At 42.5% G+C, this 14,218-nt stretch overlaps 1 protein-coding gene and 1 non-coding gene across 2 annotated transcripts; both read right to left on the reverse strand.

The window, feature by feature from the left end:
- Positions 1-345: 345 nt before the first annotated feature.
- On the reverse strand, positions 346-14,006 carry cavin1a (caveolae associated protein 1a). The gene is made up of 2 exons (XM_028412868.1): positions 13,173-14,006; positions 346-2,595 (listed from the first exon to the last, which is right to left on the reverse strand). Exons 1-2 carry the CDS (start codon positions 13,665-13,667, stop codon positions 1,870-1,872), a joined length of 1,221 nt encoding a protein of 406 aa, XP_028268669.1. The 5' UTR covers positions 13,668-14,006; the 3' UTR covers positions 346-1,869.
- trnai-uau (transfer RNA isoleucine (anticodon UAU)) lies at positions 3,896-3,989 on the reverse strand. The gene is made up of 2 exons: positions 3,952-3,989; positions 3,896-3,931 (listed from the first exon to the last, which is right to left on the reverse strand). It is a non-coding gene; the product is annotated as a tRNA-Ile (tRNA).
- Positions 14,007-14,218: the final 212 nt, after the last annotated feature.

The raw sequence follows: 14,218 nt of genomic DNA on the forward strand, positions 1-14,218 counted from the left end.
TTTCAGGGCAATGAAAAAAGAGACAGTGTATAATATTAAGAACACCTTTATTTATACTGAAATGATGAGGCAAAAAAGAGGCCTTGAACACAACACAATCAGGCTAACATCATTATTTATTACATCAGTATGATAGGTATTTTCTTTTCTGAACAGCAATGTTTCCACTAGAAACCGTGCATAGCCTACCTTATATTTATAGCAGGCTGGTTTGCTTTTAATAATCTATAGCTTAAAACCAGGCAAAATATACATGGTGGCAACAATACACATTTCTTTAAATGGACCAATATCTTACAAGTGTTACTCATTGTTGTCAAAAGAAATCAACAAAGTACATGTTACTTTTATTATTTCTCAGGCCTCTTGTTTATTTGCAGCACGTCAACTTAATGCTTAGTTTTACAGTATGCACATATACTTACTTTTCACCATCAGACGCACATAAACATACTTCCTTTTTCACTGCTGTCTGTCCTGCTCAGTGCTCAGACAGGCAGGGAGAGCACTCTCCTTAATTGCATTTCCTTGCCCATTGATTATTTTAATGGGGGTCCACGCTACACAGTGGGCTTACACCACATCAAGGTCACACACGAGTCTCTAGTGAGTAAAACGGAGGCTATACATTCACCCAGCTCCATTCTGAAGTCCTTCCACTGGACACCACTCACCATATGTGATCAAAAAATGGCAACAATTAAACCATCGCCATTAGGTTCAGAGAAAGCCTGTGGTCATCCTGTGTGATCATCTTCTCGGATTAAGAATGTCAAACCTTGTTTTTTGATTTATGATTTGATGTTGTGGACACATAACTCTGAATAGGTGCACTTGGTTTCTGTGAAAACATTTGTGGACTGGATTCTGACATTTTATTGAAGCACCATGCCCTTCAGCATACCTGGTGTGCTGTCTCCATTTAAGACGACCTTTACCTCTCCATTTATTTCTCAGTCATTAAACTGTCATCATGCTCTTCAGATCATTCTTTTTTCTGACTCGCAATTACACTTGGAAAATTTCATAGGGATGTGCAAATGTACTGTGATGAGCTGTGACCATGGTGACAGTCACATTTCTTCTGCTCGTCCAGATGCCATAAATATGACCGCACATCAAATGGTTACAGTGAAGTAGGATCAGGCCATGTTCCTTTATCTTTATATCAAACAACATAAACGTACATATGTTGACTTGCAGCCATATATATATATATATATAAAATATTGGATGGTACCCACAAATGACATTTAATATTTTACTGTACCAATATATATTCAGACATGACACTTTTTCCAGTCATTTACACCTCAATATTACTTGGTAACATTCAACACAATGTTTGAATGACAAGTGCATACCCCTTACTGCTTTTGAATAACAGGAATAAAACCTTTAACCCTTTAAATCGTCCTCTCCTTATGGCTATGTGTACATTTCAATGTAAAACACATGCACATACTTGTACTTAAACCATTCATCATCATGTAAATCTCACTTTCTTTTGCCACAATGTGCACGTCATTCATAGGATATATTATTATTATAATAGCAAAGATCATTTAAATGTTTTTTTCCCCTGATAGCCACACTATTAATCAAACCAACAACAAACAGAAATACTGCAGTCTAGCATAGCTGGTCAGCCTGTATCATGTTTTAAAAGCTAGCGTTGTTTTTGTGTCGTTTTTCGTATATGTATGCTAAATATGAAAGTCGTCCCTGCTGGGTACAATAAAAAGAGAACAAAAAACAGATTAGATCATCACATCTTGATCATTTCTCTGTCCTTTTGATTTGATAGATCATTCATCAAACCTTCTTCTCCTCCCGCCTCCATCCCTTCTTCACAGCCCACTTGAGGCTTTATTTGCGCTGGGCCTTCTTTAGGTGGTCTGGCTCCACACTAACTAGCTGAGAATCCTCAGTCACCTCCAACAGAGCCTCCATCCCATGGCTGTCTACACTCACCAGCTCCCCTTCCTCCACCTCCACGTGCACACCCACCCCATTTTCCTCTCCCCCTGGCTGAGCCTCTGTCTCGGTCACCTCCACCATCTCTGTATTCTGCACCACCTGCTCCTGCTCACCTTCTCGGATCTTCTTGACATGGAAGGTGAAGGGGGGGACGCGGTACACGGTGGTCTTGGACCGAGCATGGACTTTGTGGTCAGGTGTGAGGGACTTCTTCAGCTTCTCTCTGGAGCTCTTTATCTTCGCCCTACGTTCCTGGTTGGGGGTCATGTTGCTCCTGATCTTGCCAATTTTCTTCTCCAGGCTGTGCTTAGTTTTCTCCAGGTTCTCGCGGGTTCTCTGCTTGGTCTTCTCCAGGTTCTCCCTGGTCTTTAGTTTGGTCTTCTCCATTTTCTCTTTGGAGAAGGGCTTCTTGATGTTGTCTATTTGCTGCTTGGTAGAGCGTTGGAGGCGCTTTTGAAGAGACTCTGTCACAATTTCCTCAATCTCCACCTCTTCGTCTGAATTGAGGCTGGGTGGCAATCCCTCTTGTCCCTCCTCAGGTATCTGATCAAGGCCCTCCACTGCTACCTTCTCTTTTGTCTTGGCCTGGGATGACTTTGGTGCCTTCACTTGGTCCTGAATGTGCAGAATGAAAAGAATAAAAGAGAGACAGAAATTCTATTAACATGAATTAATTGGATTTTTAATTTGACATTTACAATAAAAGCAGACATTTTGCTCCACTGATTGCATTGTACAAATCACATAAATTATAGCATTTTATTTAATAAGTGATGATAATGGAGTATTTAAGTGAGAAATAAAACTGAAATGTCAGCCTGCAGTGCAGTGCATGTGTTGTTGTGATTACACTGTGTTGCTGGTGCAGAGTGCCATCTAGTGGTGCTGACCAGATAACAATCATGCTCCATAATAAGTTGCTTATTTGAGAAACACATAAATATGTAGTCATATTTTTTTTGCACAGCAGAACTATGAGACTAGAATGAAATCTGTATTTACTGCAGCTGCAGCCGTGTTGAAAGTAAAGCCATCTGCATCTAACCACAAGTTTATTTCCTGCCATTTTATCATTTCTCTGCAAAAATGCAACTTCATACCCTAAGTTGGGTTTTAATGACCTTGTTTTCAAAGAAATCTGCACACAGACAGACATTATAGCTCACAAGTGTATGTAAAATACAGAACAGCTGTAATTAATGGCCTAGAAAGAGGATTCACATGCTTTGATTTCACCTGAACAAAAACTTGGTGGTTAGTTCAGTTTCAGTTTATCATATAATGCACAGCTCAGCAGTGCACAGAATAGTTTCTACCCAGAAGGTAGAGCATACAGCTGTTATACCAAACACAGCATTAACCCTTAGCTTGCATAGCCTAGGTATCAATCAAACACGGCCTTATGCTGACAGCTGACATATCATGATCTCTACAGAGATTTCAATGTTGTTTCACAGGATGCTGTCTGTATGGTACCAGATATCCACACAGGGACAAGCAGTTCTATGCTAAGAGTGTGATTCCAGCCACCCCTAAACAGCATGCCTGTGACCCCCCAGAGAGATTAGTATTAGATTATCTATGTATCCCCTCACCATGGGCATCTTAGTTGTTGGGGAATCTAACAGGTTAACAGATCTTAACAAGCAATGATTTGATCAATCCCAGCTAGCAGGTCGCTAGTCCATCACAGACAAACAACCATTCACACTCACACCTATGGGCAATTAAGAGTCACCAATTACAAGCACATCTTTAGAATGTGGAGGAAGCCAGAGTAGCCAGAGACAACACACAGGCACAAGGATAATGTGCAAAGTCCACACAGAAAGGCCCAGGCAGAATCAATCAGGATAATGAAAATGGTATGCTATCAGCATAAGACTCAGAAATACTTCATCAATTGCTTAAAGGCTGCTCCAGGTGAGGCTCGAACTCACAACCTCGGCATTGCTTCACAGCATACTGTCATATAAGTACCGCGCGCTAACCGATTGCGCCACTGGAGCTTAACATGTCACATCATATTATGTTATCTTGTCTGATCTTATCTTATCTTTTGACTTAAAGACACTATTGCAGCACAAGTGCAGTTCAAATATTGCCACACGATCCTATCATAAAATGGACATTGCCTCCTTATCTGGTGCTGTGTACGGTGCAGACCTGGCTCTAAAGCTCTGTATGGTTTATTTTGGGCTGGCCTTTCCCTCTCTCTGGATTCCATCTACCATTCTCTGGCTACCGGCCACGGCAGCACTCAGTCCTACCGTCACCCACCCACCCGCCATTCCCTGCAAACAACACCCTCCGCTATCACACAGCAACAGATAAACACAGCGCTCTGTCACCAAGCAACCACCTCCTCATGTTGTCTCTGGTGGGTGGTGAAGTAAAGCTGGATAAACAGCTGACATCTCTACAACAATATGCAGACACAAGGTTGCTGTGTGTATTACAATTAAGCTGAAATAAATACTGCACCTGCTTTGCAGCGAGCACAGGGAGACTGAGTTATAATAATAACATTCATGAAAGATATTTTAGACAGCATGAGTGGTGTAACATTTTTACACGTGTATCCTGAAAAGGAAAGTTTTGTTTAGCAGAACTAAATGAAGATTTGCAGATAGCGCCACTAAGAGTAAACATGTGTACTCACAGAGGAGTGAAGTGCATATGAAACACTGGACACTGTGTATGGCTGTTTAGGTGACCTCATATTTGCCTGGCAAAGAGCTCTATAACTGAAAACTGTTTAATGTTGATTTAAACATGGATGGAAAATACAACATTTTTGTATAAAGATGAACATGGAGTGTTTATGTGGAGTATACACCCCCACAATGCACAACAAATGAGTCATTTTATATCAAACTAAGCTATGAACACCTGAACAAGAAGTTGCTGCAGCCAGTGGAAAAAACAGCAGACATGCAGGGAGCAGGTGAAGTCATACATAATAGGAAAAACACTACATAGTGAGGTTAATGTTCTGACTAACACTATGTAATACAAATCAAGTCTGTCAGGGCCCAAATTACATAACCATGTGCTTACAGCCAACATTTCTGACCTACACCTGAAAACTGATGGTAAAGAAATTCCATATTTAGACAATAAATATAAATATATTTTATTTTAAAAATGACAAATCATCTGTGTTGATGTTGAAGAGATATCTATTGAGAATTCATCCTAACCTGGCAGTCCCTGAATGTGACTACCACAAGATGGGATATGAGTTGTATAGTATGTATGATACATTTAATGCATCAATTATTAGTGACCACTGGGGGACATGCACCTAACCAGGTTTTTTTAGCCTAGCATGGACTTCTTGCCATGTTTCTGCTCACACAGTCTCCACAATGATTGGTTGTTGGGTGATTTCTATGCTGTAGCACTAATGGACTGTTACTGCACTATATTTGGATTGTACATTTTTGACCTCTCATTCTTTTAATAGATTTTTAAGGCTAACAGGAATACTGTTTGTTGGAACATTTTGCTGTTTACATTCTGAAAACAGCTAAATTGCTGGCTGATTACACACCGAGACTTAGAGCCTGCTTGGACGAATATGGTTAGTCCATTAGCGTCCTCCTGTTACCTTCCTCTCTCCACCCACTTACCAGCAGTGGAAAAGTCGGCATTGTGTGTGTGTGTTTACTGACAGGTGCCAGGGGAATGGTGTATGCTCGGCTCAATGAGAAGAAGGTCTGTTGTTAATGGTTCGCTCCTGTGAGTGGTATGAATCATAGCTCATGGAAAAGTTGGCCAGAAAGAGTGGGAACTCTCTTTAAGTGTGTGTTTGATTTGGACGATGTAACAGCTGTCTGAGCCATCTCTCAAAGGAAGCACAATAAACAGAAGCAATTAAAAATTGCCAGCAGACTGATGAGGAAAAATCTTGTAAACAACAAACAAACATCATCATTTAAAAACATTTTTTGTTTTTAACCAATGACAAAAGCACTACTTTTATAGACAAAAATTTATCAAAATGTTCACTGTCTGACTCATACAAAGGCTAGGAAATAATGTCTAACCGTTACCATGGCAATGGAGAAAACAATGCCCACATCAGTTCTAAACTGTGCTTTGACTAAAGCTGATGGCATCCTCCTCTCTCCATCGCCCTCTGCTTCACTAGCTGCTTCACTAATCTACAATATTCTTATTTAGCTTGTTGTGTAAACATGCGGTCACAGACTAAAGCAACATAAAGTGCTTGTTTCAGCATTGTAATATTCATATTCGGAATGCATAATATTGTTGCAGCCATGCTTATTAATATCTGATGTCAGCTAAGAAATAGCAATGCTGACAAATCAATGCACCATCCTGATCCACCTTCTATAGAAGAAGCCGAAGTTATAGCACGCTTATAGATAAACAGACACACACCATTCCTTTTGAGGCAGTGTGATGATAGGCCTCTCTCGGTGAGTCACAGGAGCAGCTGTCGGATCCTGTCCAGTCCTTGCAGCTGTGCACTTAGCTTTTGACAATGAATGACACCACTGACCCACGCACCCAGAGAGACCAGAGACCGACACGGAGCAGCACTGGAGGTTTGCTAGAGCCTGAATTGTGACACTTTGATCCCTAAAGAGTGTTCAAAGGCTAAAATAAGCATGCTAATGTGGCTCTGGTCATTTATATTGATGCCACCCTCACCTAAATACTGAACTTGCCAGCCTCCTACTACTTTAGGCACAATGCAAATTTTGTCTCATGAAGCTCTCCAGCTCCTTTGACTCTGATGGCTCCACAGATTAGTGTGGGCGATGGAAAACTTTACGACCAATACCACTCTGTCTATAGACATATTCACTCAAAGAGAGGTCTTCTGTATGCCAACAAGGCAATGTCATGTTACAGTTTACGCAACAGGAAGGGAGTTCCCTGGTTTTTCTGTCACAGTGATTTGTGATTTTACACACACGGGGAAGCCCTTTTCCACGGCTCAACCTTCCCACATCCATGACTCTGAAACCACTGGAATCCCAGCATGGTTAGCCTGACGCAAAGTTGGAAAATGTACTTTTCCATTTACGCCTCTGTGTGAACTGGCAGCTACAGGAGTGGAATATATTATATAACTATCCGTCTCTCCGATGGTGCCATTCAAGTTGACAAAATAAGCGCCGTTTGGGTTCAAATTTTCCATTCATGCGCAGAGAGGTTGCATTCATATAAATTTGTTAGTAGCCCAATATCATCCAGAAACAATTACATTAGGCCTGTTTAATGATTGATTGACCTATGCTAAATTACAGCAGGGAGTAGGGGACGGATGACATCCAGGCAGCCATGATTTGCTCTGATATAAATTGAGCTATTGTCTGTGTGACTATAAGGGAACTGAAGGACAGCAACATATGTAATTCCCTGAACTGTATTGGCAGCAAGAAAGGTCCTTGTGGGAAAAAATCTAGGAACTTTTTTAACCTTGCTGTTGAAAACACACAGAAATGTTCACCTCTTACACTGTACTTTTTCCAGTATTTATAGATTAATCATCCAAAACATCCATGTGCATGCAAAATCTAATGCCAAGGGTACCCAAAACCCACAGTGACCTGCCATGCTCTGGGCGACAGCCTATAATTCACATACCAGTGACAAGAACAGCGAGCCGTTACAGCAGCAGTGAAATACACCACCGAGGTAACCTGCCTGAGGGCTTGCACAGACTAGACTTTCACACGCAATGTTGTCAGTTACAGAACTAACTCATATTAACAGTGAATGTGTGGAAGCTGCTTGAAAAGTTTTCATTTGAAAGAATGGTGCAAAATGTGTAGCGTATAAATTAAAGTCAATAAATCAATCGATTAAATGCAGACATACTCAACGAAACAGGACACTACATCATTCCCTGGCATTTCTACTGGTGTATTTATAGCACAACTGTTTCCTTTAATATACCAACTCAGATCATTTGGCCAACGTTTTATTTTGGCTTCGGCCTTGTCGATGAAGGGTGTGCCTACAAATCTTGGAATAAACAGCATCAGGAGCTTCCACCGGGTTGTGATGTGGTATGAGGACACATTTCTGCTTGCAAGCCAAGAAGCTGGATGACAACTACAACTGTTCAAATCTGATTGGCCTCCCAGCTGGTAAATCCTGTCTGCGGCGGCCGCTGCACGCCGGCCAAGATCAGGAATCTACTTATTAAAACAGGTGCAACTCAAATCGTCCTTTTGTGCACCCAGAGGAGCTGCTAAAATGCAACGTTTGGTCGCTAACGGCAACAATAATAATTACATACAGACACTACGTGTTAAATAACAGGGCTTCTTTTTCAACTGTATAAACTGTCCCAGTGAGAAGAACCCACGGAGAGATACAGTAAGTCAAGTCAAGCAAATGCACCTGGTGAATCTTAGCATACGCTGCATATAAAATTACACTCGCCCAATGATGTTACACAACACTAAGTCCACAGGGAGCTGTTTAAAAATGCTTTTCCTTTCAACATTTATTTTTTAATGACACAAAACAAATGCCTTATCTACAAAAGCAAAGAAATCAGAGCATAACAATGGCAGAGAATGTCGGCCTTTTGTTGGAGTTTTGGCACCATGTTACTGAGCGCTGCTCAAACAGAAAAGATCAAACATGATCAATATCACTCTGATGTCGTTGCAACAAAAATGGGAAAGTACTGGATTAGAGTGAAAACAGCTCATTGTCAGACATTATGTAGGGCGGTCACAGTGACTTCCTAGACTGTAGTTGCATGGCTGTTATTACATTATCATTACATAAGGTGGGGCGAGACAAATACTTCCTTTGACCTGATTGAGTTGAGCCCTGAATAACAAAAAAATATACATCAAAATATGCAATAAGAAAGTTAACAAACACCCCAAATACTCTAAGTGATACCACACATCTTTTAAATCATGGCTCTGACAGATCCACCTGATCTTTGCATCCTGCACCCATCACCATGACCACACATTTAGTAATCTTTTTTCTCTTTGCTTGTGAAATCCATAAACCTGACCTCTGTGATATATTTTCCTTTTTCATACAGGGGCTCGCAGAGGAGCTTGGGCTTGGAAGCTGACGTGCAACAGTGAAATGTGGAGTCTGCAAGCTATCTTTCCATGCACCCAGGAATGAGAAGCACAGACTGACAGGAGGACCGAGAGGAGAGAGATGGAAGTTTATAAGTGCTCTGCTAAATAGTGAATGAGCCATGCCCTTATTCTATATTAGATGTCTGCGTGGGAGTAAAATGGGAGATAGTGGGAGTGATAAGGGAGAGAAATTGAGAAGAAGGGAGGAGTGGGCATGTTGGGAGGATAGGCAGAGAGATGCCAGCAGGATGATTCACGGCGCTAAATTGGTGCTTAGTGCATTTTGGTCTTTTGCTCTTGCCTGCAAGGGCCCGCTAAGCACTTCACAACCACACACTCTGTAAGTAAAGCTGAGATCCAGTTTATGCCAAGTAACAAAGAAGCTGAAGTAGCCAAAAGCTTTGATCACTTTGACTGAAGTAAGTGTGGGCAGGGTTAAACGCTATTAAGGAAAAGTGGGCTAGGCTGACTGATGAGGCTTGTTGGCTGTGACTTGAGCTGTGGAAGGTCTGCGTGGAATAAGTAGTCTGTAACTGAGAGGTCTAAAATCTCCCTGATAGAACTGACCACATGGCTATCGCTACCCTTGAGCTGCAGCCAAACATGCCCTGATTCCAGACACACAGCAGTACTGTCTCACACCCTGCTCCACATACACTCACGTTGCACAAACAGAGATGAATCCACATAATTAAACAGATAATGTGCACGCAGCCTCCACATCTGATGGTTGAACAGAAATTTTGCATTCAATCAGCCTCATGTTTGTGTCTGTAATGACTTTAAATCAATAAAGTTTGGTTGAACTGCAACATGGTGACTGGTTTCCAGGGAACATGTTACTCCTGATTAATCTTGTTATTTGTAACCCGCAGAAGGCTTAAACTAAGCCAGAGTGCTCAGTTTTCAGGTGTAATATTTGTGGCCAGAGTGCTATGACTGCTGTGAAGTCTACAGTCTCTCAGCAGGACTCTCAGCGTCCTGCTGTTTACTGGGCAGATGATATGGAACAAAGTGGAGGGCTGACTTAAGGAAGCTTTAAAGGTTTTTAGCCAGCAACAGCTAAAGTGAGTTAAATGCCAAGAGAGTTTTTGGACATTGGCATAGGATACGCCAGTCTGATGAGGCTGAGGTCACCACAGCTGATACCTTTATATGAAGGTTCTAATCATGCTTATCCAAAGAGCTTTCAGCTTCCTAACTGATGGAGCCCATGGGGCTCACAATCATCACATAAAAATAAAGATACAATTCAAATGAGATGGAAAAAAAAAGATGTTTGTCACCAGGTGGGAATTCCTGTCTCCAGTGATCTGATGTAAAACACATGCCAAATTTACAGGGGGCACTCTGGCTCTGCATCCCTGCTTCAACCTCTCTGTCATCACACATATACATCTTGTTTTATGTAATATAATAATATAATCTTGTGATAATTATAGAGGCCTCAGTGATTCAGTCCAATGCAGTTGCGGAGTCAAACCCAAGTCGATGCCTGCTGTGCGGGAAAATTAGGAAATAATCTTTGACTGTGATACTGATCCATAAAGGCCAGCAAAATAACATGAAGTACAGTCACAGAGGAAACATGCAGGGAGGGTGTGTGAGTGTGTGTGTGTGTGTGTGGGGTCATTTGTTGCTTTGATGACAGGTTGGTTGTGCCTTATGTGAAGGGAGGAGGAGGAGACCCCGAGCTGCTGCAAGGACACTCACAGTCATGGGTCAGGGGTTGTTATTCTAGGACCCCCATCCTCACCTCTCCACGGAGAGACTAATATCCTAAGAGTAACACTAACACATACTTCAAATTGTAAACTCCTTAAACAGACTTTTAAGCAGTTTTTCCTCTGTGTACAGATGATAGACAGCGATGGAATTTAAGCTGCACTTTATCAGCTGTAGTTTTTTTTTTGGGGGGGTGGGGGGGGGGGGGGTAAGATAGTGTGTGAGGTTGTGTGTCTGTCTGGCTCTCACTTTTCTTGAGAACTGTTCTCCCAATCTACTTTGCTCGTAGCATGGTTATTGATGGAACAACAAGTAAGTGTGGAACCAAGATTAAAGCCAAAAAAATATATATTTTCACAGCAGTGCCTTCAGTCTCCACCTAACCAGGGAGGGCAGATGCTGACAAGGGTGAGGAGCCAGAGCTATCCTCTGTCAGGGTTTATTTAGCATTAGCACTGCTTCTTAGGCCCCCATGCCTCTCTGTTTTGTAGCTTAGAGGTTGTTTTCTGGTAAAACAACCAATCACATACTCATATACACTTGAAACATACATACATACAAACATACATTATTTTTTAAAGAGCAACAGCATGAGTGAAAGTTGGCCAAATAAAACCTCTGGATGTGAACATGTGATCACCTCACCAAGTTTTTACTTTCTATAAACTGCAGATGTGTGTGGTGTATCATGCTGAACACATTAAATGTTCACTGGCTGTCAGAGATCTGCAGATGAGTTAGGTTCAGGTTCGGTCAGATCTTTGCTTTCCTGCAGCAGAAACAGTGACATTGCCCTTTAACTAGGAGGACAGCAGATCAAACCCATCTGTAGACACAGGTCAGTTACTGTGTGTGTGTGATGACTGAAATGTCAAATGTGCCATCTCAACTTTGATGACAGTCAATAAAAGATAGCCAGCTGGGTCGGGTAAACAGCTAGCTTTGTGGAATTAGCTCGCACTTTTATTTTTTTAATGCATCTGACTTTTTGTAATTTGTCTTCATCGCCACACCCTGCTGTTGCCATGGGATCCTGCATGCCACCATGTTTAATTATAAAACATCACTGTCCGAAATCTGGAAGTATGTGACTATTCTCAGAGAGACAAGACAGGAAGAATCTGGCTACTTAAAGTCAGATTACAGCAAAATGTTACTTATCTTACTCAGATTCTCAGTGTCCCATACTAACACCGACACTGACACTGGCTGAAAGACAATATTGTCCAGGTGTGACCACACACACACACAGACGTACATTTTCTCAAACTAGCTCACATAAATCCATAGACGTTTACCTTTAACCCCTGCATGCCTTACCGTAACCCTTCCCTCCATCCTTGTTCGAATTCTAAACTTGTCTCACTCTAACACATTATCACACAAAGAGACGGCGGAAAGCAGTGAGACCTGACTGAGAGCCAGTGTTGATTTGAACTGCTGCCAGTATCTGATGGGCTTATTAAAGAAGACACGGTGCGGCCATTCTCCTGCAATAAATAGAACGTGGGAGCCTAAAACAGCTACTGTGAGATAGAAGCTACCACAACTGCTCTGGGAAAAAAAAGACAGACAACACCTTTACGACAGGAAATACTATCATTGATTTATAGTGTCTGCTGAAACAGAAATGACACTCAACTTTTACAGTATCTTTAACAGACTCACGGTAAAGAAAATGGAGCGTGTGGTGTCACAGACAGCAGGAGGCACCTGCTTTACACAGTAACTTATGAAGCTCTGGTGTCTATGATTGGATTTCTGCTACATGCCAATAGTGTAACCCACTCCCACAGTGGACGCTGATGTAAAAAAGTGAACTTCACTCTACTCACAAAAGCCTCAAATTACATTTTTACACACTTTTCTTGCAGCAGGGGTGAATGGCTGGTGTGTCCAACTTCTAAGAACTCTTCATCATTACAACTACATCATCTTACATGGCAGCAGCCTGCCAACTATCTGTCCTCAGAGGTGGGGCGTTGGTTCTGTCTCATGTAGCTCCTCATGCCAGTGTTTATAGGCCCTATATTTTTATTTACACCCACCAGTCTTATATATAGTTACGTTGGGTAATCATGAAGCCCCGTAAAGTGGGAGAGGTTACTACCTTGCCTTATGCCTTCACTTCCCCGCACTCTAAACGGTGGAAATCCAGTGTCAGGTAAACATTACAGCCTCATCTAAGGAAAAGGTGATTCAGGTGTTTAGGTCATGGAAACCACAGAGCTGAAGCTGTGGCTCAAAAAACAACACTTTTTCATTGCCTTTATTTGACACTTCCTCCCAGCCTTTCATTGTGATGACATGTTAGATGTGCTATGACTGTCAGCATCTAAAACCCTCATCACCATCACCATGCCTCACCTGGTAGATGAGGACTTTGAAGTTCTTCCTCTTGAGCAGCTCGTTCTCGTTGCTCTCCAGCTTCTTGATCTGGCCCGCCTGCCTCTCCAGGTTGCTCCGTACCGTCTTGACGTTGACACTGACCTTGCGCACCTTTTCCAGCATTTTGTTGACAGTGTTGGCAGTGCTGACGTGGTTCTTAGACAGCTTAGCCAGCTCCCCTTGGATTGTTGACACTGACTTCTCCATGGCCTCCTGCCGGGCCTCCAACCCATTCTGGGTCTGCTGGATATTGTCCACCACGCCGATGATCTTGTCTAGCAGAGACAGGACCATAGCGCCGTTCATCTGAGCTTCACTCTTGCCTCCTGAGCCAGTGGCCAGCACCAGGTCCACCTCTTCAGCAGGGTCATCTTCTGCTGGGTCTGTGGCGGCACCCACCAGAGCCACCTCATCATCATCATAAGACACTTCTGCTAGGGCTGCACGCTCCTTCTTGACACTTGTATCTGCCATAGCTGTCAGCTTCAAATCCAACCTGTTTGCAGGCACACTACAGATAAAAATAAACTACTGAAAAACTATCTACAGGAGCCACGCTGCACAGACCTCAGACCCCTGTCCCTTCCTTTCAGCTTTTGTGATCACTTGCTTGCCTCCTCTCTGTCAGCTTTTAACGTTCACTAATGGTCTCTCTCTGCTCTGGGATGCCAGCCAGCCAGCCAAGGGGGAGTAGGGCCTCTCACAGCTGAAGCATGTGTGCCCTGACTCAAATGCCTCTGCTCCCTGTGAAACCACCCAGTCAAACTTTTCCCTTCTTTACACCCGGCCTCCACCCACTGCTGCTGGGGCTCCACCCCATTCTGTGCACCCCGAGCACAGAGCAGAGTATCTTCAGACTCCACCTCCTTATGGTGACATGACACTCCTCTTTCAACAGGGAAAGGTAAGGGACAAGTGGAGCTAAGATCAGTCCAGTGTGCAGTCTGTGTGAACATAGATGGATCATAGAGACGTCTCTCTGCATGGACATAAATAATTTACTTATTACAGCAAAATTATTACTA

The sequence above is a fragment of the Parambassis ranga genome, chromosome 8 (assembly GCF_900634625.1).
Source record: "Parambassis ranga chromosome 8, fParRan2.1, whole genome shotgun sequence".
In the NCBI taxonomy this organism is placed as follows: domain Eukaryota; kingdom Metazoa; phylum Chordata; class Actinopteri; family Ambassidae; genus Parambassis; species Parambassis ranga.

Bases quoted from the DNA above. Each gene is read 5' to 3' on its own strand.
- cavin1a (XM_028412868.1), bottom strand. From the start codon at position 13,667: ATGGCAGATACAAGTGTCAAGAAGGAGCGTGCAGCCCTAGCAGAAGTG. The intron at 2,596-13,172 runs GTGAGGCATGGT...CTGCACATTCAG, and splicing joins TCAAAGTCCTCATCTACCAG to GACCAAGTGAAGGCACCAAA.